General features: G+C 41.5%; 1 protein-coding gene across 1 annotated transcript; it reads right to left on the minus strand.

Moving 5' to 3' along the window:
- Positions 1-1,671: 1,671 nt before the first annotated feature.
- Positions 1,672-26,880, minus strand: GPR137B (G protein-coupled receptor 137B). The gene is made up of 7 exons (XM_081906915.1): positions 26,377-26,880; positions 16,455-16,504; positions 11,570-11,792; positions 8,254-8,401; positions 6,645-6,769; positions 4,227-4,351; positions 1,672-3,253 (listed from the first exon to the last, which is right to left on the minus strand). Exons 1-7 carry the CDS (start codon positions 26,746-26,748, stop codon positions 3,142-3,144), a joined length of 1,155 nt encoding a protein of 384 aa, XP_081763041.1. The 5' UTR covers positions 26,749-26,880; the 3' UTR covers positions 1,672-3,141.
- Positions 26,881-27,789: the final 909 nt, after the last annotated feature.

The following is a 27,789-nucleotide window of genomic DNA, read 5'->3' on the forward strand; positions in this document are numbered from 1 at the left end:
TAGTGCTATGTTGAACACTACCCCATTGTCCACCATCCAAAATTGGGAGTGGATATAGAATCAGTTGCTGAATGAAGGTTACACAGCTGCATCAATACACAAGTTGCTGGGCCCCAAAGAGCTAAGGCACAGGTTAATATTTTCATTGCAAACTTGTGGTGTGATAAGCTGGCAAAAATAGGACCTGGAGGACACTGTGCTGCCTGACACTCATATTTTCACTTTGCATAAGTACTCACCCAGAAAGGTTTTTAATATCTGCACAGGCATAGCAGAGAGGCAAAACTGACAAGTGCCTTTGGTGCACTTGAAAAACAGCTGTTGCGCTGCAACCCTAAGAGGGAGAATCTGAAAACTGTTTTAACTGCATGAGCAGGACAAAAATGAAGTCCGGGGAGTACTCTGACCCTCCTTTGTCTGCTTTACATTGTTTGAGAACAGTGGGGGGGGGGGGACAGGAGAAATTTTAGACTGGCTCATAAACTATTCAAAATCTCTCCCTGCTTTGGGAGCATGTCAGAGTCCTGGATCCAAGCCATTTCCCAGTCTTTCTGTAGCATGCCCCCCCATCACATTTAGCCATACTAATTTACTATAGAGCTAACATCAGTTTGGCCATTGTATCATAATGGTGAAGAATTCAACCTCAGATCTCCCCCTCCGATGTCAGAGTTCTACCTTTAGGCTGGAGAGGGAGAAATGATTTAGGCTTTGTACACATTACAGACTTTAACTGCAGGTAGGTCATTCTTTGTCTCAATTCTGATCAAATTTACTTTGGTGGGAAATGCAGCATTTCATAAGAAACGACAGGATAGATATGGCTTGAGGCTTATGTGATGGGAACCAGTGATGGAAACACACTGGATGCAGTCTCAATGGGAGTGTGTACACAGCCTTCTATGTGCCCTGGGACTGCTTTTCTAAGGCCATAGGATTACAGTCTTAATTTACTGAACATGAGGGGAAGAAAGGGCTGTTTGTAACAAAAACACTAAGTTAGTGGTTTTTATTTGTAGAGCAAATGAGAAGTTTATACCAAAATTGTACTGAATAGTATGGCACACTTGATTGATAAATGCAATGAGAGTCAGGCTTTTATAGCTTCTAGCCCAGGAAGGCCTCTAAGCTTCCTAGGTTTACTGTCTACCTTGTAAGCTATCATCGGTGACTTTTGGCACCATGTTTGTTTGCCTGTTGCAAGTCCTGCAGGCATGGTCTAGATGGAGGCGAAGGCGAAGTGAGAGAACAGGCACTTCATGTGACTGTTCTGAGTGGGCTGTAAACATACTGTTCTTTCTTTGCTAATGAATGTCTCAAGTAATTGACTTCAAAAATGAAGTTCCAAATATACGTGGGCAGCAATTCAGCAATTCGATGGACACTTAACTGGAAAATAAACTCATTAAATAGTAGCTAGGTTTGGAAACTCAGTAAGCACCAGATTCTGCCAGATATACCCCAGTCTACCTGGTTTGGTTCTGGTCCTATTGTGGGGCCCTGTGTGACTGAAATCAGAACTTGACAGTCCTACTGGGCTAAAGCAGGTCTTTCAATTTGTGGGTATAGTTCCCGACTCTGTGCCTGAAGCAAAATGAATTCTGCAAAAAGAGCAAATTTGTATAATTTAGATCATAAGAATCATCTTTCCTTGGTGCAGCTTTTTTTGTATGCGAGGATAGGGTAGCTATAACCTTGATATTCTTATTTATAGCTGGGCAAAAGCAGGCTCCTATATTGTACCTATTGAGCTTAGTCAACTAAGCCATTTTCACCCAATCACCTCATTTTTTTAGTTGCTGTGGTATACAGGCTACCTATTTGGTCTGCATTCTACTCACTAGATCAAACGAGTAATACTTGAAGTAGATATTAATGAAGGAAGTGTTAACATTTTCTTTAAGACTGCATCCTGCTAGGAACAATAATTCCCTTGTTAATATATCTGTTTACTCGTTTACAAAACGTTCTCCTAAATGAGGGACAAAAGATTACCCCACCCCATTTGCCCTCTCTTCTCAAAAATGGGCCTTGCACTTTTCATATGCTGTCTAAAAGTGTCATTGTACAGATATACAATGTAGTTTGCGCCAATGTACCTGCAACTTTGAACAGAAAATGTAAATGAAGCCTGGATTACCAATAAAAGGCAAAGAACTGAATTTGGTACCTGATCTTTAGATGATCACTTGGTGTTCAGCTGACTCATGAAAAATATTGGCAGAGCCATGGCTAGTAATAGGAAATGACAAACACAAGTAATGTTGGACAGATATCTTATACTGGTAAAAAATGGACTCTGGACTATATACAGTGATAAATACTAATAAAACTTTTGGTTTTCTATTAAGACTTGGACAGTGTTTATTCTTAAGCTTACATACAGATCTGTTGTTTGCTTTTATCAAATGATGAACTCCTATCAAATGCTGAGCTCATAGGTATCGTGGAAGCTTTTTATTTTATGTCTATTCTTTCCTCATGGTAGGATCCCAAGAAACTGAATATAAAATTAGCAGTTTCTCATTAATCACAATTGGCAATACTTACTTGTCATCCATTCCATACATGCATCAAGTAATATTAGACTTTTTATAATGAACGTTTTTATAATGATACTAGGAGTATTTTAAAAATGTTTTTATATCAACATTGCCAAAATAGTTTGTATGATGGTCACAACTCATCATCATCATCATCATATCCTACTGAATGCATTACAACATGAGACACAAAACTATTTCTGTACATATAAACAGTGACAATATAAGAAAAGGGCTATACATTTATAGCAGTAGTTTTCCAACATAAAAATAGATAATACAGAATACAAATATTTTCTCTTAAGCTGCAGTCTTGTAATAACACCTCTGTATTTTGTCTTCATTATAAAAGGAGACACAGTGACTTCAGTAGGAGTGCTCCTATGTATAATTAAAGTACATGTGCAAATCTTTGCAAGATCACATCCTAAGCAAGGCATATTGGAATGAAAATATAACTATGGTAAACCTGTATGGTTTAACTAAGTAAACCTATAGCTTGTTTTTACTCCTATGTTTTTCCATGGGCCATGCTATGCCCCTGTAACTTGTGCCTTATTACTGATGTTGATTTTTTAAAATCAACATTGGTTTGGTGCTACATAGGGCTTGGTCGTTCTATCACTGTTGTATAATCCTGCTGCAAGGATCCAATGTGAGGTATAAAGCTGTTGGTTTGATGTCCCCAGTCATAGTAATCGGGGGAGAAACTAGAAAACAAAATTAAAGAGAAATTAACTTGATAAAATATAGGCGATAAAACAATACTTCAGGTCATGTGTGAAGTTCTAAGCAGGCACTAGACAGCCTTTGGTTCAAGGAATTGTGCAGACATGTTTGCTGCAATCCTGTGGTTCCTGAAATGAATTCCTGCTGCAGCTAGAAAGGAATTTGCTAGAGGGGTATAGGATCACACAAGAACATAACACTGTGGCTTGGCTTAAATTTTATACTTAGCTGTTTATCCAGGTCATCAAGAGTTCTATGCTGACAATCCCCAATTGTATTGGAAACTAAATCTGAGTACAACTTTCATTTACACGCAACATATTTTGATGAGACACATTAATAAAGATTCCAACAATAACTTATCTGCATGTTTGTGGCATTTATAACCTGTTTAGCTGGTTGTCTTCCCAGCTTTGTGTAGAATAATGAATTGTAGGAAGTAATTCCTGTTCTTCTGGTGTCTCCCAGTCCTGTACAATCTAATAATGCGGGACATTGGGGAATGAAACAAATTTCCATGGAAAGAGGTTGGAATCACACATAAACCTGAAAGAGGTTGGAATCACACATAAACCTGAGTGATAGAAGCTAGGCGTCACAGAAGCATGGCAGAATACTGTAAAGAATAAATTGTTATTGTGGCAAAATACTGGGCATAATACAGCCAAGTAGAACATTTGAAATCAGTAGGTCCCCCTTGAAATTAATGGGTGTTGTACAATTGCGTCCCTTTGTTGACAGAAGGCTCTTTAAAGTAGCCTAGGCTAATTACTCCTTCCCTCTGTAAGCCCTTGTGCCCCTCCACTCTGCTCTAGGAGGACCCTAGGAGGGACTGCAGGAGAAAGGGGGAAATTCTGAAAATTACCTCTGCTCCGGTCACAGAAGCTACCAAAGCTAGAATTCTGCCACAATTGGGCACAATTCCCTTTGGCTCTGTTCATCAGTTTGCCTCACCTGCCATGTATACTGTGCGGTGATATACTCCATGCCAGATCATCATCACTGTCGTATCTGCGAGGATTGTCAAAGAAATAAGATCTTGGACTGAACGCATGAGTTGGTACTATCCCTGGGTTTGTCTAGGGATGAAAGAGAAGTTATTTTGCATTGCACCCATTTCCCATTGCCGAGTTTTGTGATTTGGCATCTGTCTTTAAAGAGAAATGCAGAGAATTCTAATCACTTTTCTCCTATCCTATTTACATGCTGGCCTTCTGGTAAATGTTTCTGAATATAGCCTCTGTTCCTTCTCCTTTTGCTTGGAGGGAAATGATGGGAGCAAACAGGAACAGACAATATAAAGTTAAGTCTTGCAAAGTTTCCAAAGCATAATGAGAGTATCATTAGTAAGCAAATGATCTGGCTTATCTGTTCTAATTTACACTCTGATTTAACAAGCCACCCATTCTACATTGAGACATACCCAAATTATCTCGTCTGATTTGACATTGAATCTTTGCAATTTCTTTTTGAACTCTAATGTCCCAAACTAAATACAGGGGCCCAAATTAATAGAATCAGAGAATTGTAGGGTTGGAAGAGACCACAAGAGTCATCTAGTCCAACCACCTGAAATGGAGGAATCTTTTGCTCAAAGTTGCACAATCCCAAGATTAACAGTTGCATGCTCTACCAACTGAACTATCTTCTAGTCAACAGCTATTATTAGGTTGCTCACGATACCAGTGTTGTCATTTTTTTTATTAAAAAGAGGCATACTAAAATGGCCACAGAATTATATTTGCTCGTTGTTATCATGATGAAACTGGCTTATCTTGGTATTATTTTGTCATCTTAGATTTGAGAAGAAACCATTTTTCACCCAGTGTCTCACATTGTGAAACGTATAGTGTCATGAGAGAAAAAAATAATTAAATTATGAGGATCTTCTTTAAATAAGATATAAAGTAATACAAACTTAGTCAAAGGAGTCTCTATTGCAATTTAAGTTGTCATTTAATTCCCTGTTAACAAAGCTCTGCTATGTACTTCTATAAACTTCCAGTCACATATATAGTACAGTGTATTACTATTTTTTTTTTTTTGCTATTACTCCCCTCTAGTGGCTAATTTTCAAAATATCCAATTCCAAAATCCATATTTTGGAGATATTGTGGTTGGCCCAAAAAGTATCACAAAACAGTATGCAAGCTTTAGAATTCTCCATAATGCTTCATCAGGCTCAATGATAAACAAAGCAAGGGGTGCTTCTTGTAAGAGCCTTAAGGTGGGAGGAGATAGCCGGCATTCTAATATGGTTATGCAGGCTAATCTTTAGGATTTGAATTGAAGATGAGAAAATGATTCCCCCCCCCCAATTTTATCTTTAAAAGAACCTTTGATTTTAAAGACAAATGTTTTTGTGTATTTCCCTATTTTTCCAGCCTGGGGAAATACCAAAAAAGTAAAAAAATGCTACATCAGTTACATAAAAAGATTTTGGAACACAAGTATGCAAAACAAGAATCTGGTTTAAATAAAGTGAAGCACTATACACTGATCTGTCCCCTCTCCTTTGTAACATTTTGCAAACTTCTGCTTTAAGTGTAACTTTAAAAAGATGAATTCTTAAATGATTCTTAAATTCTTAAATGATTTCATAGTGAGTCACAATAAATCGAGAACGAGATGAATTCTTAAATGATTCTTAAATTCTTAAATGATTTCATAGTGAGTCACAATAAATCGAGAACGAGGCAAGCAAATCCTTCCTTATCATAAAAGGTAAAGGTAAAGGTACCCCTGCCCGTACGGGCCAGTCTTGCCAGACTCTAGGGTTGTGCGCTCATCTCACTCTAGAGGCCGGGAGCCAGCGCTGTCCGCAGACACGTGGCCAGCGTGACAAGCTGCATCTGGCGAGCCATCGCAGCACACGGAACGCCGTTTACCTTCCTGCTGGTAAGCGGTCCCTATTTAGCTACTTGCACCCGGGGGTGCTTTCGAACTGCTAGGTTGGCAGGCGCTGGGACCGAACGACAGGAGCGCACCCCGCCGTGGGGATTCGAACCGCCGACCATGCGATCAGCAAGTCCTAGGTGCTGAGGTTTTACCCACAGTGCCACCCGCGTCCTTATCATAAATATTTGCAATCCAGATATTTTGAGCCAACAACCCTGTGCCACCTTCCCCCAAAGCTGAGAGTCCCTAACATCAGGAAATAATTGCCTTTAATGGCTCTAGAGCAGAATGGGCTGAGCGGAAGAATAATTATGCAAAAACAAAGGGTGGTGTCTGTATTGGTCAATAAATGTGTGCACTCAGATTTTAGAAGCGACATGTGACATTGCTATGACATGAGAGGCATTTCCTTTAAAAAAAAAACAGAATATCAAGAAGTGGGCATATGTTGAATGCGGGGAAAATATAACTTACTAGGTCTTTTGTAGGGTTTCGGACACGGAAGAAGAACACCACTAAGGATGTGGGGAGAAGTTCCCATACAAACAGGATTACTCCAAATACAACATATCCAGCATCACCCAACTGACATTTCAAATCTGCCTGTTGCAAAATTAAAGTTAAATATGTATTAGATGTACAACTAGATTCGGCATTTGCTAGCAACCCCACAACCTCCATGTATTGCAGAATGCATAAGGAAAACACTTCTGCATGCAGAACTGCAACTCTTTCACCACTCTCTGTGAAAATCAACTGCATAAAATACATCTCTGGGCATCAGAGATTGCCTAGATGCATCTACAATTTTCTTGGCCTAAATAAACAAAGAACCAGCATCTATGTAGGCAAGCAGGTTTCAGAGGGATTTTCTGACCAGCAGATCTCACTGGTCAGGATGCCATGACCAGTGGGCACTTTAAACATGCTGAACTAAGTAGATGGACTATTCCACAGGCTGTTTTGGGTATGTACTTATAACATGAGAGAGACAGTGTGCAATTTTGGCCTAGTTCTTAGTCATGCTGGAAGGGTTATACCCATGAGTCACTCGTGGATAAACTGACCTGGTTCTGGATTTCTCAGAATGAATCACAATTGGGGCTAAACTACATGTGATACTAAATGTGTCACTTGAAAGCATGCCAGTTGTTTTGTTTTAAAAAAATGTGCAAGGGGCATACAAGTGCAGCTCTTCCTTTTCTGCCTATGAGCCAAATGAACCTTGCACCATGCTGCTGCTGCTGCTGCTGCTACTTGGTTGGGCATCCTGTGATGATTTAATTACAAGAGTAGCTCCAGTGAAATCTGTAAAATCCAAAGCCCAATTAGACTTAAGACTTGCTGGCAGTTAGAGCTTCTTATAGCCTAAAAGGAATGCTTTCTTAAGGCTTTTGCATGGGTTATTTTTTATGAAGTCATCATGCCCAAACCAGGCAGATGCACATGGTAGGTTTCCTCAAGAAGAAGAAGAGTTTGGATTTGATATCCCACTTTATCACTACCCTAAGGAGTCTCAAAGCGGCTAACATTCTCCTTTCCCTTCTTCCCCCACAACAAATACTCTGTGAGGTGAGTGAGGCTGAGAGACTTCAAAGAAGTGTGACTGGCCCAAGGTCACCCAGCAGCTGCATGTGGAGGAGCGGGGAAGCGAACCCGGTTCACCAGATTATGAGTCCACCACTCTTAACCACTACACCACACTGGCTCTCAAGATAAGTTCATTATTTTTCTGCAGGACAAAGTGGTTATACTGCCTTACTCTCCTCCTTATATCACATTACTGGTCTACAAAATGCATATAAATGAGTCCTACATATAAATGGCTCTCCAGCTAAGCTTCTGTAGCCTCTTTTTTTTAAGGCTACAAAACTTTGATATCTAAAAGCTCACATATAGTCCTGCACAAAAATTTCTTACCTTGCAGACCGAGCACAGCCTGACGTGAGAAGAACCCTTTGTGGCAAATTATTATTAATTGCAATGCATGTCGGATAAATGGGTAGAGGGGGTCGTTTCTTTTATGCAGTCAAATATCAGTGCAAGAATGATTGAATCTTGATATCACAGGAAAGTACTGTACTTGCCTGATCAGATACATTGTACCAGTCGTAATCAAAAGAATTCTTGTTTTGAGAAAACGATAAAATGAACAAGTTGTAACAGGCTCTTGATGTATAAAGTAGTATAACAATCACTCCTACAGTAGTTAACTGGCATACGGATGAACCCTAAAGGAGAGATTAATACACACATCTTAGTATACTTGAATTTGGGCTTGGAAAGTGAGCACTGAAATGCCATGATTCTAGGAGAATAGCATAGCTGGACATCAAGTTACTTAGGACCATCCCAGATGTTGTTTTGTTTAAATCTACAGTTTCTTTTAGTACTGTCAGATGAACAGTGCTCATACTTACCCATATTCTGCAGCTGGATTCTCATAATAATTCAGTGCCATACTATGCATTGTTATTAAGTAAGAAGTCCTATCATGTTCAGTGGAATTCAGTCCCAAGAAAGTGTGCACAGGATCACAGCCTCTCTTATAGACCAACTTTTGTTGTTTGTTTATATGTTGGGTTGGATCTAAGATGATATATCTTTCTAGTATTTGAGATTTTATTCCCATTTAGTGTAATTTCCAAGATTTAAGCACATTTTTAAAAGCTGTCTGTCTGAACCAAGAACATTTAAATAAGCACATGAAGCTTTGCTGATCCAAGGGCTTGTGGTATTATTAAAGGAACTGAAATAAAGAAGTGTAGGAAAAAGGATCACGAAAGCTGTGGTGGGACAGTTTACACACAGCAGACGACACTTAAAAGAGGAAATCATTGCTATGTACATATTTGCTTTAGAGATAAAATGTTGTTGCTATGGTAGTATGGGAGGAACAAGCCGAAATAAAACTTCCCATCCTATTACAACTAAGTCTAAAAATGGAACTATATAGCTGGCATTTTCAGTATGGTATTTCCCCAAATAAACCAACTGAGACAGAGCAATTTTATGTGGCCTTTTACACTGCAGTTTCTCTAACCTAATAAGCACTCCATGCTTCCCAAGATCTTATATAGATTTGGATTTGAGTCATCGTTCAGCTCATGAAGCTTTCTGGACAGCCGTGGCCCAGACATGCACAGCCTTACCTACCTCAGTCACAATGTTGTTGGGAAGGGTGTAGCCCTCACCCATGAACCCAGCCCTAAGCCCCATGGAGGAAAGGTGTATGTGTCGGTCCCTATGCAGCCAGTTCATTGATTGCTGTAGATTTCTGTGTCATGAATGAAAGAATAAAACCAAACAGAAATCCTGCAAAAAAAAGGATCATTGCTCTGTTGTGCTTCTGCTGAAGTAATATCACTTTCCAAATTGCATGTGTGCAAGAGCGAACACTGTATATTCCAAATATCCAACAGATTTACCACTTGTGGTGTTGCATTGATGTGATACCAGGACATTTGAGTATGGTGGTGGATTATTTCAACCAGCTGCAGTGCCACTCTGAATTATTTATACAGGAGTGCTGACACATAATATGTATGCAAAACAGAATCCAATAAAGCAGTGAACCTATTTAAATGTGGCAGTAATTGCTTAAAGAAAAGATATACATTGTAACATCACTAAACATGGATTTCTTATCCTTAACTACCCAACCATAACTCAGTCAGGCTAAGGCATGAGTAGGCAAACTAAGGCCCGGGGGCCGGATCCGGCCCAATCGCCTTCTAAATCCGGCCTGTGGACGGTCCGGGAATCAGCGTGTTTTTACATTAGAATGTGTCCTTTTATTTAAAATGCATCTCTGGGTTATTTGTGGGGCCTGCTTGGTGTTTTTACATGAGTAGAATGTGTCCTTTTATTTAAAATGCATATCTGGGTTATTTGTGGGGCATAGGAATTTGTTCATTTTTTTTCCTAGATATAGTCCGGCCCCCCACAAGGTCTGAGGGACAGTGGACCAGGCCCCTGCTGAAAAAGTTTGCTGACCCCTGGGCTAAGGTTTTTGGAAGAGGAAATTAACTATCTGTGAATCTGTTTTTCACTTTGATTATTCATATTTTTTCCCCCAATTATATCCTGCCTTTCTTCCATCATGGAACCCAAGATACTCTCCTGATCAGGCACTTAACATACCCAAACTTGTTTAGCTTCTGCAAGGTGCAGGCCTTATGTTCCTCAAAACATGTTCTGGGACTGTACTATTTGTCGTTATAGAAACAGACAGAAGCAATGAGAGGGGGGAATGGAAATGTGCATTGGAAAAGAGTGTGCTGTGCCCAAGTCACCACAGGGTGGTTTCATGAGGTAATTCATTTTCACAGACAAGTCCCACCCTTATTTCCCAGAAGTCACAGCAAAGCAGTAACATCTATGCTGAAGATTTGCAATCCAGTGCACACTTTCCTAGGAAAAAACCGATAGTACTTATTCCTGATCAAAAATGTATAGGATTGCACAGTAGCAAATCAATCGTAGCAAGCAATGTTTACCTGGAAGGAAGCCCCACTGTGTTCAATTGGGGTTATTAAAGGGAGACTAAGCACATTAAATAAATATATAAAATTCTTTAAAATAACCAAATTACCATAGGAAACTAAATCGGCATGAAGGACTAGCACCAACATAGAACAAGAAGTCAGCCTGTGGCATTTGTCTGGCAGAACAAGAGACATTTTTCTAAAAGTTGCCAAATATGAGTCTTGGTGGGTCTTGATCAGGAAGGAAAGCAGGTATGCTCATCAGACTATTAAATACCCATGGGATGGAATGCCGACATCTGAATAAAAAGAGACAAGTGGGGACACTGAAAGAAGAGAGGGGAAATGAAGAGAAGGAAGGGAGACAGCCGCCCATAACCTTTGCTACGGCAATGATCTGAGAAGAATTATATTATGAATTTTGTTTTTCTGAATCCCTATCACTTTCCCCAACTAATGGGGGAAAGGGCAAGAATTGAGGTAAAAACATAAGCACTCAAGGACAATGTCGTTTCTGAGCCTAATTCCGCTGTTGCAAAAGGGAAAGCAAGTAGCCTTCTTCTACCATTAGGCAATGAGGGGAGTGGCATCAGTGAGAAGTAAGGCCCCCTGTATTCAATGGCACTTACTCCCTGGTATGTGTGCAAAGGACTGCAGCCTAAAGCTAATAAAATGAACATAAATCCCTATTGACTTAATAGAAAAAAACAGTGGGTGGGCCACCTTTTTCTCTCATGATTCACATACTGTGGGGACAGAACTAGAGTCCTTGAGGAAAACCATGTCTGTTTGAAGTGATATGATACTGCTTTAAATGTATAGGGCCTTGTTCTTCAACATATACCACTCACTTTTCTTCACAAAGATACAATTCCCCCAGAAGTTGTACAAATGTCTGAAGTTGTACTTTACCTTGGATTCCAAGTAAATATTTGCTAAGGACATCTTGGAAATCTTGTAGAGACAAATGGAGAGAGAGATGGCACATAGCACAAACAATGAGTCGTTTATAGCAACCCGGATCAATACAATGATCTTCCGTTCTGAATTCTCTATTCTCACAAGTATGGCACACGTTAGATTCACCAGGAGGAAAAGTAGACTGACAACAAATGACACGAGGTAAAGAGGCAACCTAAATGGGGAGAAGGAAACCATTGCTTTTTAAATGATTACCTTTTTTAGCAAGTGTTAATAAAATGCACAGGGTTATCCAAGAATATATACCCTCCACTACAATTTCTAGAGGAGCAGCTGTGTTAGTTTATAGCGCATAAGCAATGAAGAGTTTTATGGCACCTAACAAATGTCATTTTATAGGATTGGGGTGGTGGTGGTATAGATGGCATCTAGGACAGGGTCTCCTCAGTGGTGGTTCCTCATTTATACAATGCTGTCCCTCGTAAGGTGAGAAAGGTGCATCTCTCTCATTGACTTTCAGAGGTTATTTGTTTGTTTAGTATACCACCCTATACTGAATGTATACTGTTTACCCAGGCATTTGATAGCTGAGTAAAATTGGTCATAGCAAACTTGAAATTAGTAACTGGGAGGTATGTTCTAAATGATTCTACATGTTCTTAGATGGTTTTTCATTTAAAAAAAAATTAATTGTATTTTAGTTTAAATTGCATAGTTTTAACTTTTTGATGTTTGCTGCCGCTGGTTTTTTGAGAGGGGCAGGACAGACATAATAATAAATAATATCTGGGTCCTCACCAAGCCTGTGGTTCTGTATCTGTAAGATGGGATTCTGTAGAAGTGGTCAAACCAGTTTCTTTGTTAATGGCCACAGGCAAGCCTGTTAAGCATCTTTTTGCCCGACTAAAAAGAGTTGGCCAAATACAGGTGTGCTGCCATAGAAATGACTAGGTAATGATGTTTCCAAAAGTAGGGAACAGGCCTTCCACCCTCACTTGGCAGGTGGCGATATCATCCTGGATGTAGTCGAATGGTAGGCCAGTCGCCAGTCTGTTCTAGTCACCTTTGGAGCTGGAAACACACAGAGACTTCACTGTTTGAATGATCTTCATTCCAAGGAAACCCAACTCAAAGGATGATCTTGAAATCTCTCTCCGCTCAGAGATTGGGCTGTACATAACAACAGTGTAAATGGCAAGCTTTTGTGGACTACAGTCTACTTAATCAGATGCATGAAATTTTATCCCGAGTTATAGGAATACTGTATAGGCTTAGTGGGATGGGGATTGTAAACATTGAGGTCAGAAGGAAATTAAATGCAGAAAGTACAGGTGGTGATAGTTATGTTCTTAACAGCTACCAGTGACAAAGCAATTGTTAAAAACACAGACACCCTGGCATTGGTAAACTAATTAATTCATGCCATGTGATTTTCTTTTTTAAAAGCCTTTGAACAGATTCAGGCCACAAGTGATAGCAATGAATCTTTTGGTAGATTCATTGTAATTCAATGGTTTCATGATGTAATCTTCCTTTGAAGCTCCTTTTTTCAACAATTAATTTCCTTCTGATCTTACAATCCGTAACTCTCCTCTTCTCCACCCCCCACGTATACCCCTGTAACTCAAGATAAAACTTGTCATGTCTGATGAAGGGAACTGGAGACCTGAAAGTTATGCCATAAATAAATTTGCTAGGTGCTATGAAACTCTTCATTGTTTCTTCATGACAAAATAGTTCCTTAGCTTAAGGCACACACCATACCTTTGAAGCACACTCTTTCTCACAAATAATTCTGGGCACCGTAGCTTACACCTCACAGAGTTACAATTCTCAGCAACCCTTAACAAGCTACAATACTCAGAATTATTTGAGGAGGCAAATGTGCTTTAAAGGTTTGAATACAACTTGGTTTAATACATTTTGCTGCCTGAGGCAAAGGAGAAGATTGCCCCACCCCCTGCCAAAACACACAATTCCACGTACAGAAGCTAACCAAATTGGCAGTGGAATGCCACTGCAACACTGGTGATGGGACCAAGTTCTCCATTTCACTTGAGGACAGCAGTCTAGCAGTACAGGCCACACAGCACGTAGGACTCTTGTGTTCAACATCTCACTGTCATTCGCCCACTAGGTGCCTGCTGCAAATGCTGCCATGTGTGTAGTACATGATCAGCCATTATTAAAGTTTCTGCACAACTACGTTTGGCAAAGTAGTAGTATTTAGCAACTGACATTATTGCAATTTATAAATGTCACTTGATCACCACAGATTCAAATTACCCACAGAGAACCAAAGGTTGTTGGAGTGGGAAGTTACCTTGAAGGCAATCCAGTCCAACACCCTACAGAACCAGTGTGGTGTAGTGGTTATAGCAGTGCCAAATTTAGGGTGTTGCAGGAGGTTTCCCAGCATAGGGTGCTGAGCCAAGGGGGCACATAGTTGTTGTAGTAGTAGTAGTAGTAATTATTATTAGGGTAGCTAATCGAAGTACTCAAAGTAATTATTGTGAAAATAATATATATTTGGAGCGAGGCGCACCATTTTTGACCTCACTCAGGGTGCCATAAGCCAAAGTCTACCCCTGGTTAGTATGTTGGACTAGGACCCAGGAGACCAGGGTTCAAAGCTCCACTCAGCCATGAAGCTCATGAATCGCAAGCCTATCACTCACTCTCAGCCTTATCTACCTCACAGGATTGCTGTGAAGATAAATTTGGTGGTGGGGAGACCTACCTATGCCACCTTGCACTCATCAGAAGGTGAGATATAGAAATAAAAACACCAATCTGTTTTAAATGTACTAAAAAAGTGGCATCCTTTGCTGAAACTGATCCTGAACAGACTGCAGCATTTGTACTTCGGAAAGTAAGTAGTTAAATGGTTGCACAGTAACCACAGCCTGTGAACTTCTTCCATGGAAATCTGATTAAGCATTGTGCACTTTCAAAACTCTTGTAGGGAGAGGCAGAGTACATGTGTTTGTGAACACATCCAAACAATATGCTTAAGCCATGAATTAAAAACACTCCTGTCAAATACAGAAACGGAAGGTTTTCTTACTTTACCATGTTTTGCTCAGAGAAATAGAACCACAGTTGCCTTTCATGAAGGAAAGTCAAGGCAACCTCTACCCGTGGATATTTTCAAGTTGGAAAACACTTTACACCTTTCATGTTTCATACCTATGTAACATATGTTTAACAAATGGTGATAAATGCACACATATCTATTTTGCTACATGCATGCACTGTAGTCCAACAACAAATGAAGGGCTACAGGTACTCTACCCCACTTCCAAGGGGGTTGTGCACTTGGAGAGGTAAACCTGGAGGACATTAACTGCAGCTTCAATGCAAGCAACTTCTTGGTTCTCTCCTGTCTTTCTTGAGTCTTAATAACTGCATATGACCAGGTGTTATGTGTAACAGCTCTCCCCAGGCTCTCAGCTTCTACTAGGATCCTCCCTAATGAATCCTGGCACAGGGTGAGAAAACTGGCATGACATGGAAAAGCAAGGCATCCTGATTCTGAGGCAAGGCTTGTGGTAGCCTAAAAATTCCTTATGTGGGCATTTCAGGGCCTTCAAGACTTAACTCCAGTCCTCCCATGTTCATTGCTGTTCCTTGCACATACTATGCATAAAGAAACCCACAACACTTATTTCAAAGTACAGTAGGCTAAAGTGTTACCTGCTACATTGCAGGATCCCTTTGGGAGAAGAGAAGGCTAAGAAACAAACCCTACATAATTCAGGAGTGGAGTCCCTAAGATGGTGGGATGGCGTCTTGCACACCTTCTTCCAGCAACTCCTGCATTTAAGCTGCTGCCAAATGTATTGCTCTGCTTTCCTTTGGACCACATCAGTGAGGCCAAGATGGAGGTCTTGTCATCTGGGCAAAACAGGACCTCCATACACACTGCCCAGGCTTGTGCTACTTTGGTGCTACTAACACAGCAAAAACAGTGCAGGAGATAGCAATTACAAGTTACCATTCTCTGGAGCCACAAGAGGCACTGTGATTCTCTAGTGGTTTAACTTCATGCCCAGAGGTGCACTCCATGGTCTCTCGAGACAGATGAATGCCAACAATAAACAGACTAAAGTGTGCCTCAGAATCACTAAAACTCTCACGAAAATGTTGCAATGTAATTATTACTTCTTTCAGTAGGTGAATACAGTTCCTATGGAGATAATAATAATAATAATAATAATAATAATAATAATAATAATAATAATATTTTTTTATTTATACCCCGCCCTTCCCAGCCAAGGCCGGGCTCAGAGCGGCTTACAAGCAATAATAAAAACAAGATGAATGATTACAACTTAAAAACAAAAATAAAATACAACATTAAAATAATGGAACATTAAAATATTAAAATGTAGCCTCATCGCAGGAGGAGAAGGAAAAGAAAAAAGAGAGGGAGGGAGGGAATCAAATTGGCTCCAAGCCAAAGGCCAGGCAGAACAACTCTGTCTTACAGGCCCTGCGGAAAGAAATCAGATCCTGCAGGGTCCTGGTCTCGTGAGGCAGAGCGTTCCACCAGGCCGGAGCCAGTGTTGAAAAGGCCCTGGCTCTGGTTGAAGCCAATCTAACTTCCTTAGGGCCTGGGACCACAGGGGTGTTGCTATTTATGGACCTTGAGGCTCTCCGTGGGGCATACCGGGAGAGGCGGTCCCGTAGGTACAAGGGTCCTAGGCCGTGAAGGGCTTTAAAGGTCAAAAGTAGCACCTTAAATCTGACCCTGTACTCCACCGGGAGCCAGTGCAGCTTGAAAAGCACTGGGTGAATATGTATTACAATATGGCCCAGCTAGCAATGAACGGTTGTTTTTCCTTTTATTCCTTACAGGAAAGGTGTTTCTTACCTGTATTTAAGTAGTTCTGGTGAGTATTTTGATTTAGCTTTGAAAATCACCTGTAATAAAAATGAAAGTACATATTATACTTACACAATTAAAGGTTTAAATATTGTGAGCACTCTCTTGTCCCTTTAATAGAGATGGGCCTTTCCTGAGCAGGCTTGGCTTGTTCATTGAAGTTTGCTGGGCTGTGGGACTGAGAACACTGTTGTTTAATGTGGATACTAAGCTTCCTGTATCTCCATTTTCTATATCATGTTCTCCAAATCACTGCATTCCCACACTTTCCAGTCCCTTTGTATGGATTTTCCAATACCTGAGATCCTCCAAAAAGGAGAAGAAAGAGCAGAATGTCATATGGACAACAAAGAATTAATGGAAGCACATGAAGCTTACTTGACACATTAAATGATGGTATGGATGAGCCCTCTGTCGCATCCCAAGTAAGTTGATTTCCCATTGCTCAGCTGCTTTTACAGAACATAGGTGTTTCCTGATGAGCAATTTCAGTCTGTTTGGCTGAAACCCAGATGCTTATTGTCCCTTTTCTAGGCTGTTTTACACATAAAAGTAGAAAAAGCAAGGGCCTATTATATATCTAGCACGTGCCCACTTTCGCACTGTAACAAGTGAAATGACTAAACATCCTTCTTGTTAACTTTGTGTGAACTGCAGAAATGAAGAAGCAGCTGAGATCATTGTGGTACCCCTCAGTCTGTGTCTCCAGACCAGGTGGACACATGGTAGAAAATAGTGGAGTCAGGGTTAAAGTAGGTACCTACTAAATACTTAACAGCAGGAGTAGCCAATGTGGTATCCATTAGGCAATGGTTAGGAGTGATGGAGATGGGAGTCAAACAACTGTATTGGAAGTATATAGTGCATATCTATCCTCTTCTATTGTAATGTGTGAACATCCCTAAGCAGCCCTAGTAGAAAAACACTTAATATAAACCAGGGGTGGGGAACTTCCAGATGTTGTTGGATCCCATCTCCCACCAATCCCAGCCACCATAGTCCAATGATCAGAGATTATGGGAGCCAGTTCCCTTCTGCCGTTCAAAATAGAAGCCTTTAACAGAGCAGTTCTATGCAAGTCAGAAGCAAGTCCCAGGTTATTCACTAGGGCTTACTCCCTAGAAAGTGTGTTTAAAGACCTAGATGCATAAAGACCTGAGAACTGGCACATTCCCCATTTTTTTCTGATCTAAATATATTCTGGGCCACTTCCTCTTAACCTTTTCCACATGCTACAAACTTGCTAATATGTTCCAAACTTGTTACTCATATTCATCACTATCCTCTAATTCATCTCCATTTTGTTTTCATCTTTGTAAAAATTTGGTGCTCACAGCTAATCTCAATAGTCCGAGCCTAAGCACATCTGTAAAAAGAGCATGGCTCTCCAATGTTAAACCGGGAGGCAGGAAGTAGAATAAGCAAACACTTGGAAAAAGTACGCATGTCTTCTCTTGCACTCATATGGTGATGTAAACACCAAACAATGGCCATTGATACTTATAATTGCCCCCATCTTGTGTAGATACACAATATGCTATTTGCTTAGGCTCCAAAACATAAAGGGTGTCTTTCCCCTATTTTATCCCTGTGAGGCAGGCCAGGCTGAGAAATAGTGGGTGGCAGGATGGCGCAAGCCTGATGTGAAAGACAAGATGGTGATTCCTCTATTCCACATATAAAAGCTGACCAGACTGACAGCTGAATCTGATTTTAAAACACTGGTGACAGGATAGCACCCTCCACCATATCCTAGGGCAGCAAACTACCCTTCAGTTTCTTCGTACCAAAATGAAAAGCAGGGTTTGAAGTCCCATAAAGTAGCTTAAATATGGCTGGCACAAACAATCAAATTGCTTAAAGTTGTAAAGATTTTCAGCTCCATCTGGTAGATTACATCTTAACAACGAGTCTTTTCAGCATCAAATACCAGCATGTGTTGGCCATGGTATAAACATGTGTTAGGAATACTTACAGAAAGAATTTTCCTGAACCGATTTGCATTCTTATTTCTTGTTTCTAGGCATGTCTATGAAATACCTTTGCTAACTTCTCTTTGAGGATAAGCATTGAAAAGTCAAAGATGTGATTACCCTGATGGAATCACCATAATTCCAAGTGTTGCAAACACAACTGATAAGAATACACAGATTGCTTGTTTACTTTATTCAACGTTATTTTCTTTTCCCCTGTGAAGATCACCGAACTAATCAGGATGTGGAAACAACACATACCTATGTCACAAGAACACAAGTGACAATAAAATGAAAGTGATCAGTGAATGTAAACATGTGCAAGGAAAGGTGCATACAATGCAGAATTACAAAATACAAGTTCAACAAACTGTGGCCACTGCATATACAAATAATACAGATAGTAATTGACAAGATATCCAGGATTGTATCTTGTTTCATATTCCTTCCGAAATGAATTGGAGAATTATTCATGGGTGGGAATCATTAATCCCCTTATACCTTCAATCTTTTCTTTCAAAAGGGTGTTTTGATACACAAGACTTAACATAAATGATGTATAATCCGAATGTAAAAACTACATAGACAAGAATGTTCATTTACATTACAAATGCCTCTCTTCCACTCTTGCTTCTGCATCGACTTTCCAATGGTATTTGCATGTGAGGGAGCTACAGAGGCCATTCATACTTCATATATGAAAGCACCCTTTGTGCTGAGTAACAGCCACATTCTATATTAACTATGTGTAAAACACAGCCTGACAGCAGATACATTTTGAGAGCTAAGAGGAAAAGCTACACATGACAAGAGAAGACAGAGAAATCTCAGGATCACTAAAGGTAAAGGGACCCCTGACCGTTAGGTCCAGTCGCGGACGACTCCGGGGTTGCGGCTCTCATCTTGCTTTACTGGCCGAGGGAGCTGGAGTACAGCTTCCGGGTCATGTGGCCAGCATGACTAAGCCACTTCTGGCAAACCAGAGCAGCGCACGGAAATGCCATTTACCTTCCCGCCGGAGCAGTATCTATTTATCTACTTGCACTTTGACGTGCTTTCAAACTGCTAGGTGGGCAGGAGCTGGGACCAAACAATGGGAGCTCATCCCGTCGCGGGAATTCGAACCGCCGACCTTCTGATCATGTCCCTGGCCTCAGGATCACTAGCCAAGCTGAAAGAGACTAAACGCTGAGCAGGAAACAAAAACCATTCACTTCGAAATCAGCAGCCTTTAGGACACTGCTCCAGTTAGGGTACCCTTTACTACATATCTAAGACCCCATAAAATGTACACTGGGTGAACAGGAAGAATGTAACTCAAGCATTATTGCATACACCTGGCGTTGCATTTAAACTGGGCTCTGACCTATTAGCACGGCAACATAGGACCTGCCTACACTACAGAGCCCTCTGGTGCATGTGTAGTGGGTGAGGAGGAGTAGATTAAAATGAATTGCCTGGCATGTGCTGCACCACGTGGGCAAGTTCCTCCTCTCCAGGTTTATAATATTTCAATCAGGCCTAGTTGTGGCAATTCTGGCTATCACAAATATAGGTTAACACACACACACACACACACACACACACATCTCTCTCTCTCTCCTCTCTCCGTGTGTGAGACAGACAGACAGACAAACAGACAGACAATTTCCTTAGGCTAGTAGACCAAAACAAAGCCATGGGGGGGGGGGGGATGAGTCAAATGGCCTCCCTATGCCCCATACTGAAAAACTGAAAATAACAAGTGTCTTTGCTCCTTCATCTTAGACTATTTAAGGATAAAATCCTTAGACGGGTTATGCAATTTTGTTCTTAATTAGAAAGATCTATTATGCAGTGAATCTCACCCAGTGGATCAAGATAACTGTTCCTTTGAGAATAAATCCTGTGTTTTGTATGGGAGTGACTTGCTGAAGCACTCTGACTCAGAGTGGAAAGACATATTACGCAGCAAAAATGGAGTTCCATTCCATTTGTAAACCTAATATAGGGGTGAAACAGGGAATCTACAGGAGAGAAGTGGCAGGCAGGAGTGAGTGTTCATCTCTTCCAGCTTTTCTCTCTCACCCCCTTTGGACAGAAAGTTCCAAACCCTCCTTACCAACAAAGACACATATTTGGAAAACATCTGGTTCCATCCTGAAAAGTTTGCAAGAAGGGACTCTGAAGGATTTGCACTAGAGCCATGTTTCCCAGCTTGTGGACCCACAAGTAAAGTAAAACCAAAATAATTATTACTTTAATCCTTAACTGGTATGATGAATTCCTCTTACAACTTTTTGTTTTGTTGGCATATTACTGTTGCATGCCACCCTGATCTCTGAGCAGTGCAAGATTCCAGGGGTTCGATGTGCTTAAGCAGGGTCTGTGTTTCCTAAAAAATGAGGCACAGTGGAGACTGTGGTATCTTTACAGAATCATAGAGTTGGAAGGGACCAGGAGGGTCGTCTAGTCTAACCCCCTGCAATGCTGGAATGTTAGCTAGATCATACATAACAGGTGTACATTCAACCTCTGCTTTAAAACCTCCAGGGAAGGAGAGCCTACCACCTCTTGTGGGAGCACCTCCAGTTCCTCCTGCTGCACCCCTTCTTCCCCCTTGCCTTCAGCTATTGACTGCTTACAGTCCTGCCATCCACACTCTGGATCTCTTCGACCACCCCTTCCATCTGTGTGCCTTGCAGCTGGGCTCCTGGGTCACTTTCAACCCCATGTAGAGTCTCATCTGGCAGGGCCCTCACCTCGCATGGAGTCACGCTTTCCTTTCCATAGAGCTTTCTTGCCTGCTCTGCTTGCTGCTGCCCCATCCTGGTCTCGCTGCTGCATAATTTGCTCAAGCTGCTGGCTCTGCTGCTCCACCTGTTGCTAGATCTGCGGCCAGAGCATCAATCTGAACAGCTCCAGGAATGCTGCTGTTCCTCCATCCATCTTGACTCAAGATACACCTCGCTCACTGGCCCTCCTCCAGAAAACACGTATCCCGACTTTTGACACCAGTGTTGCACGCCACCCCAACCTCTGAATGTTGTGAGATTCCAGGGGCTCCTAGCACTTACTAATACAACCTGAGCCTGTGATGGATGGGTCCACAGCATCAACACCCAAAAAGGCTATTATTTCTCCCATAGCTGCAGCCTTGGATTGCAGCAGAAATCAGGGATGGCTCTCTTTCTCTGGTCTACATCACTGCTAACTCTCAACTCTGGCTTTTGCCCTTCCCACTATCTGTGATTGTTAGGAGAGCCTTAGTCCTCTCACAGGGTTGCCTGTTAAACCACTCTGGGAACTGTTGCTCTGCAAGGGACACAGGGGTCTCGTAATAACTCTCAATGCCCTTAACAAACGGCACACTTACGTAATCATATGTGTTCAGAATGATTTTTTTATAGCTTGTGAAGCAATATCCTTTAATCAGATGGTTGTTATTCTTACATTCCCATAAGCACAACAGTGAATAACTATGTAAGCACTATAAACATTCTAATAAATTCCACATTAATAGGGATTTATGGTAAAATTCTTCTTGGATGGCTTCAGTAATGGTTATGAAATCGGCAAACTTTAAAATGCACAAAATGAATGGCTGCCAAAAACCTACGGTCCAAAATTCATGTGATAATAAATCTATGGCTAATCATACCAAGTAAAATTGGACTAGTGGGCTGCTGTACCAAACAGGCTGGGTACCACTGCACTAGAGTTCCTCTTTCTTTCCCCCTGCTCAATGGTATTGTTCTAAAAAGGTAAAGGTAAAGGACCTCTGACAGTTAACTCCAGTCGCAGACAACTCTAGGGTTGCGGCGCTCATCTCGATTTACAGGCCGAGGGAGCTGATGTTTGACTGCTCCACAGACAGTTTTTCTGGGTCTAGTGGCCAGCATGACCAAGCCGCTTCTGGCGCAATGGAACACCGAAACCAGAGCAGCACACAGAAACGCCCTTTACTTTCCCACTGGAGTGGTACCTATTAATCTACTTGCACTTTTGGCCATGCTTTCGAACTGCTAGGTTGGCAGGAGCTGGGACAGAGCAATGGGAGCTCATCCCGTTGTGGGGATGCAAACCGACGACCTTCTGATTGCCAAGCCCAAGAGGCTCAGTGATTTAGACCACAGCGCCACCCGCATACTAAAGGAGCTCATAATTACAAGCCCCATAACAGCCACACTCACAAGAGAGCCCCAAAATGCATGCAAGTATGCCAATCCATTTTTTTTATTGCAATGTCTCAAAGAGCAGAAATACCCTTTGATTTAGAATCCTATGAACATGAAAAGCCCTGTTGGATCATACCAAAGATGTAACTTGTCCAGCATCCTTTTTTCACAGTGGCCAAACAGATGCCTCTGGAAGCCTTGAGCACAACAATACTAGCCCCACCTATGATTCCCCAGCGCCTGATATTAGGAGGCATACTGCTCCAACATACCGTAGAAGATAGTATGTAGCTTTTCTGGCTAGTAGCCGCTGACAGCTTTAACCCTCCATGAAATTGTCCAAACACTTGAAAAAATCATCCTAGATGGTGCCCACTATTACGTCTTGTGGCATCAAATTCCATAGTTGGACTTTGGCTGGAGACACCTTGGTTCAAGTCCATAAAGTTAACCAGGTAACCTTGGGCCAGTCACTGTTTGAACCCAGCCCAGCTATCCAAGCAATTATGTGACAGACCAGACCTGTCCCCCATTTCCCCAAATTTACAATGCTGGCAAATATTGATAACACAGATGGCACCATCTCTCCTAAAAAAGCACCCAAAAGTGGAGGAGGTTTCCAGTTCAGCTCCTCTGCTTGCGGTTGCTGTTAACAAGCTACTAACATGCCAACCTGGTGCCCTCCACCTGTTGTGGACATTTGCCATCACCCCCAGCCAGCCTTGATGGGAGTTGTAGCCCAAAACAACTGGCGGGCTGGCAAAAGCTGTACTATGAGGTCCAAGATAGCCTCTTGTTTTGCCAATGCTTTGTACATGTTAGTTTACTGGCATAATTTCAACTGATTACCTAATGTATTTCTCCTGCTCAGCTATCTTAATTAATATTATGGGCTTTCTCTTTACAACATGTCCAACTACAAACTTATATTTTTTTGCTAGTATTCAGTAACTTTCCTTCACACCCAAGAGGCTGGGTGTTGTGCATGGTGAGGCATAACCAATCTGAAGTCTTTCTTATTTTTATTTAGGTGAAAGTTGCCTCTGGACAGAATGATCTCTTCTCCTCCCTTTCCACACTTGCCCTTGCTTGTCTTCTGTGACAACGTAGATGTGATTTTAACAGGGCACCCTTTGACAACATGCTGAATTACAAGCCAAACTTGCCACCTCCTGTATAGAATCTGAACCACCCACTCAAATAGGGTATTGTTTCCTAAGAAACAACCCCTATTGTATTTAGTGGAGATTACTTTCAACTAAGTGTGTGCACAAGATTGCAGCCTGTGTGTGATTTATTGTCATGGATCTTGCAATTCTTTTATGTAGTTCTCCTCCAAAGGTTGACCTATTTTCTCAACTCTTCTTTTATTAGTATTATTGGGGGCTTTTCTGTACAAGCAAAATCTGCCACAAATTTATTGTTATGATATTGGGGTGCTAAGCTGTAGGCCAGACTCCTCAGATTCGTGCATCTAGCAAGTGTTAAAAGCTAATCAAGCGGTCTAAATTCTGGAGATAGCAAAGCTAGCTTCCTGGTGAGCTGATGGGAGATTAAGGGGTTCAGACTGCAAATGGGTGGGAGCCCCTCCCTCAACAGGCAAAGGCAGAGTTATGGTAGAGTGTTGCAGAAGAAAAGCAACAAGGTGGAGAAATAGCCATGCCTGATTTCTGCTGGAATCCAAGGCTACGGTTATGGCAGAAACAATGCCCTTTCAGGGCATTAATCCTATGAACCCCTCCTTCATAGGCTCAGGTTGTATATATGTGTTATATACCACAGTGACTACTGTGCTTCATTCCTAAAGGAAACACAGACCCTTGATAAGTGCCTGGAACCCCTGGAAACTCGCACTGCTCAGAGATTGGGGTGGTGTGCAACAGTGTTTTAGCTTTTGTGTGCTACTTCTTTTAAGTTTGTCAGTATAATATCTCATCTGCATTTAACAAAAGACTTGCAGGCTTATTCTGTTTTTCAAAAATGTAATTTTATGTTACTTATAATCTTCTTTGGAAGGATTTGCTTCCTGGAAGGAGGTATTTAAATAATAAATAATGTTACATTATATTATACATAACATATAATATAAAGTTTTGATCCTATGCACATATGTTGGAAATAAGCTCCACTGAAGTCAGCGGGGTTTTGTTCCAAGCGAGCATGTAAAGGAACACTGCACAAGCCATTCAGTGAGTTCCTCGGTCCTGTATACCTGAAGGAGCGTTTCCACCCCCATCATTCAGCCCGGACACTGAGATCCAGCACCGAGGGCCTTCTGGCGGTTCCATCTTTGCAAGAAGTGAGGTTACAGGGAACCAGGCAGAGGGCCTTCTCGGTAGTGGCGCCCGCCCTGTGCAATGCCCTCCCATCAGATGTCAAAGAAATAAGCAGCTATCCTATTTTTAAAAGACATCTGAAGGCAGCCCTATTTAGGGAAGTTTTTAATATTTAATGCTGTATTGTTTTTAACACTTGATTGGGAGCCACCCAGAGTGGCTGGGGAAACTCAGCCAGATGGGCGGGGTATGTATAAATAAATAAATAAATAAATAAATAATATCCCAAATGAGTTGGTATTTCAAAGCCTGTAGAAACTTTGCATTGTATGGCATTTTTAATAAAATATTGCAACTGCTCTGCCCAGCTTCTTTAAAAGGCTGGTAATTTTATATTTCCTGCTTGTGTTTGTATATAAAGAAAAAAAGAAAAAAGGAAAGTAAAATATTGTTTAGTTCTAAATATTTGGTCCAAATGATCAAATTGCTCAATGGTATTAAGTAATAATGCTTAGCATTAGTGCATTTCAAGTATTTAAAGCTCACTTCACATGCATTTCTTTCACTAGCCCTAAACAACAGTCCTGCAAAATAGGCCAGAAGGTGAACTGAGGTTGAGAAAACAGTGAGAGGTTTGCCTAAGGCCATCTAGCAAGTTCCTGGCTGAGGTAAAAAAGCGCAGGCTCATTGCTTCCATTCTTAACCCTTGCTCCACACCAGATCTGAGAGAAATTTTCCCCGCACATACTTTTGCGTAAGTTTTCACTTGACAGGACTGAAATCAAAACAGAAATAACTCTTGCAATCAAAATAAATGGCCAGAGAGATTTGGATCTCTTGATAGCTAGCTTTACTAATACTAACCCATCTCTATGGTAGTGAGATCACAGAGCTGAGATCCAGACGCTTTGCTGAACAGACAACATGTGTGAGTTGCAAAACCTTACTTTGTTTTGTTGGTAAAAATCAGATGACCTGCTTAGTTTGATGAGGAAGCAGTTTCCCTCCCTCCTTTTTTGCTTCCTTATCAGTATCTATTTGAGGATCGGCTTAAGCATTTCATGCTGGGTTTTTAAAGTATCCCCCACATATCCAATACAAGGACAACTTCTACTGACTACAAGTGTGCAACAAAGGTTTGTGTAAAAGTAACATGGCTCTCGGTGTATGAAAATCACGACAAGTTGAACTATAGTTTATACTAACCAAACAAGAATGTCTTATGGTATTTCATTCAATGCTAAGCTCCTATGCATGAGGAATGCTATCTTTGCTTCTCCCCCTCCCTGAGATTCAGAGACAACAGAGAAACTCTCTTTTTGTGCTCTGGTGGGATTCAACTACCTTTTACTCAGAGTAGGCCCACTTAAATTAATAACTTAGTCATGTCCATGCATTTCAAAGCTAAGACTTTCTGAATGACTTCTGCATGCACAACTTAGCTGAATGCCACCCTCAAAAAAACAACAATCCTGGCACAATCCAGACCTGGCCATTTCCTTACCTGAGTGAAGTAAAGATTCATCAGTGTCAGTGTAAAAAACTGGAGGCACACCGGGAAGCAGTAAAGCAGCCAGAAGGCGAAAGGGCTGAGAGAATTGGCTGTGACAAAGTCTCTGAAGTAAAAGGAAAAGAGCACCGTCCGAAGCGACGCCCAGAGCAGGCAGAGGAAGAGAAAGACCGTCTGGTAGCTGAGCCTCTTGTGCCGGTAGTGAAGGACCAGCCAGAGCTGGATGTAGATGAAGACGAAGAGGAGGGAATAAAAGACCGTGTAGGCAATGGTCAGCCCCAGCTTCACATAGGGAGGCACCGCGGGGCTCAGAGTGGAGGGGAAGGTGTCGTTGCCCAGGGAGCTCCTCCACTCGAGGGCCTCCATCCCCGGCTAACTTGGCCTCCTGCTTCGGCTGCCTCCTCCTCCTCCTCCTCTCATCTTCCTACAGCAGAGGAACTCCGAGCAAGAAAACAAGCCGCACTTCCTCTTTGGCGGCTCACCGAGGGCTTGCAGCACATGATCGCAATCCGGAGTGATTCATGAGGTCTGCCTCTGTCAGCATTTGACAAGCAGCCACTCAGAAAAGCCCATCTCGGCGTGCCCTCAATTGAAACCGCCTCCTGCCCATTCGCCGGTGTTCCGCCCGGAGTTGCTCTTTAAACGACGCTATCTCTTTAAATAAAGAATAAATGCTTAAAACAAACCGGGCTCTAAATTTTTATTTGTGTAATTCCCCTCTCCCCGCCCTAGGTGTTGTTTTTTTGTACTGAAGTTACAGGCATCTGTGTTGTGTTGTGTTGTGTTGTCTTGTCTGGTTTGGCCCAAGCTAAGTTAGGGAAAGCTGGGAATTTTAGCATCCTTGTGTATGGCAAAAAGGAGAGTTTCTGGGGTGGGAGAATGGAGGGCAAATCTGCAGTCTGTCTTCTAGTTTCGTCAACAGAATCTGATCCTTATGACAGCTGCCTGGATGATCATACTCCCCTTGTGACCAATTTGGTTGCAATTGCTGGCCATGACAACTGAAAGCTATGGAAATGCATTCCAATATCTTCAGTATACATATATCTTAAGTATTTGCATACAGAATGGGAAAATAATGAGATCTAGTGCTGACATTTCCTAAGTCTTAAAGTCTAATAGTCTAATGCATGGCTACTTAGAAGTAGTCACATGAAATATAAAATTGCACTCCTTCATTCCTCAATTTATGACCAGTTTTCAGCTTCTCTGGTGGTCTACAGGGAGCACCACACCAAAAGTGAGGATGTGGGGAGTGCTTCAAAGAGCAGATAAAAGGTTGGGATGTTGGGAGAAAACTCAAAGGCTGCTCCACATACAACTCAATGTAACATGGTTTAAAGGCAGTTGGGAGTGTTATGCTGCACAATTACAGGGTTAGGGTGTATGAGATGCATATTTCAGGGT

The sequence above is a fragment of the Podarcis melisellensis genome, assembly GCF_964234715.1.
Source record: "Podarcis melisellensis genome assembly, chromosome: 3".
Taxonomy (NCBI): domain Eukaryota; kingdom Metazoa; phylum Chordata; class Lepidosauria; order Squamata; family Lacertidae; genus Podarcis; species Podarcis melisellensis.

Excerpts from the sequence above, each read along its gene's own strand:
- GPR137B (XM_081906915.1), bottom strand. The coding sequence starts at position 26,748 with ATGGAGGCCCTCGAGTGGAGGAGCTCCCTGGGCAACGACACCTTCCCC. Across the intron at positions 8,402-11,569 it reads ATATTTACTTGGAATCCAAG|GGTTCATCCGTATGCCAGTT; the intron begins GTAAAGTACAAC and ends TCTCTCCTTTAG. Across the intron at positions 3,254-4,226 it reads CCGCACAGTATACATGGCAG|TTTCTCCCCCGATTACTATG; the intron begins GTGAGGCAAACT and ends TTTGTTTTCTAG.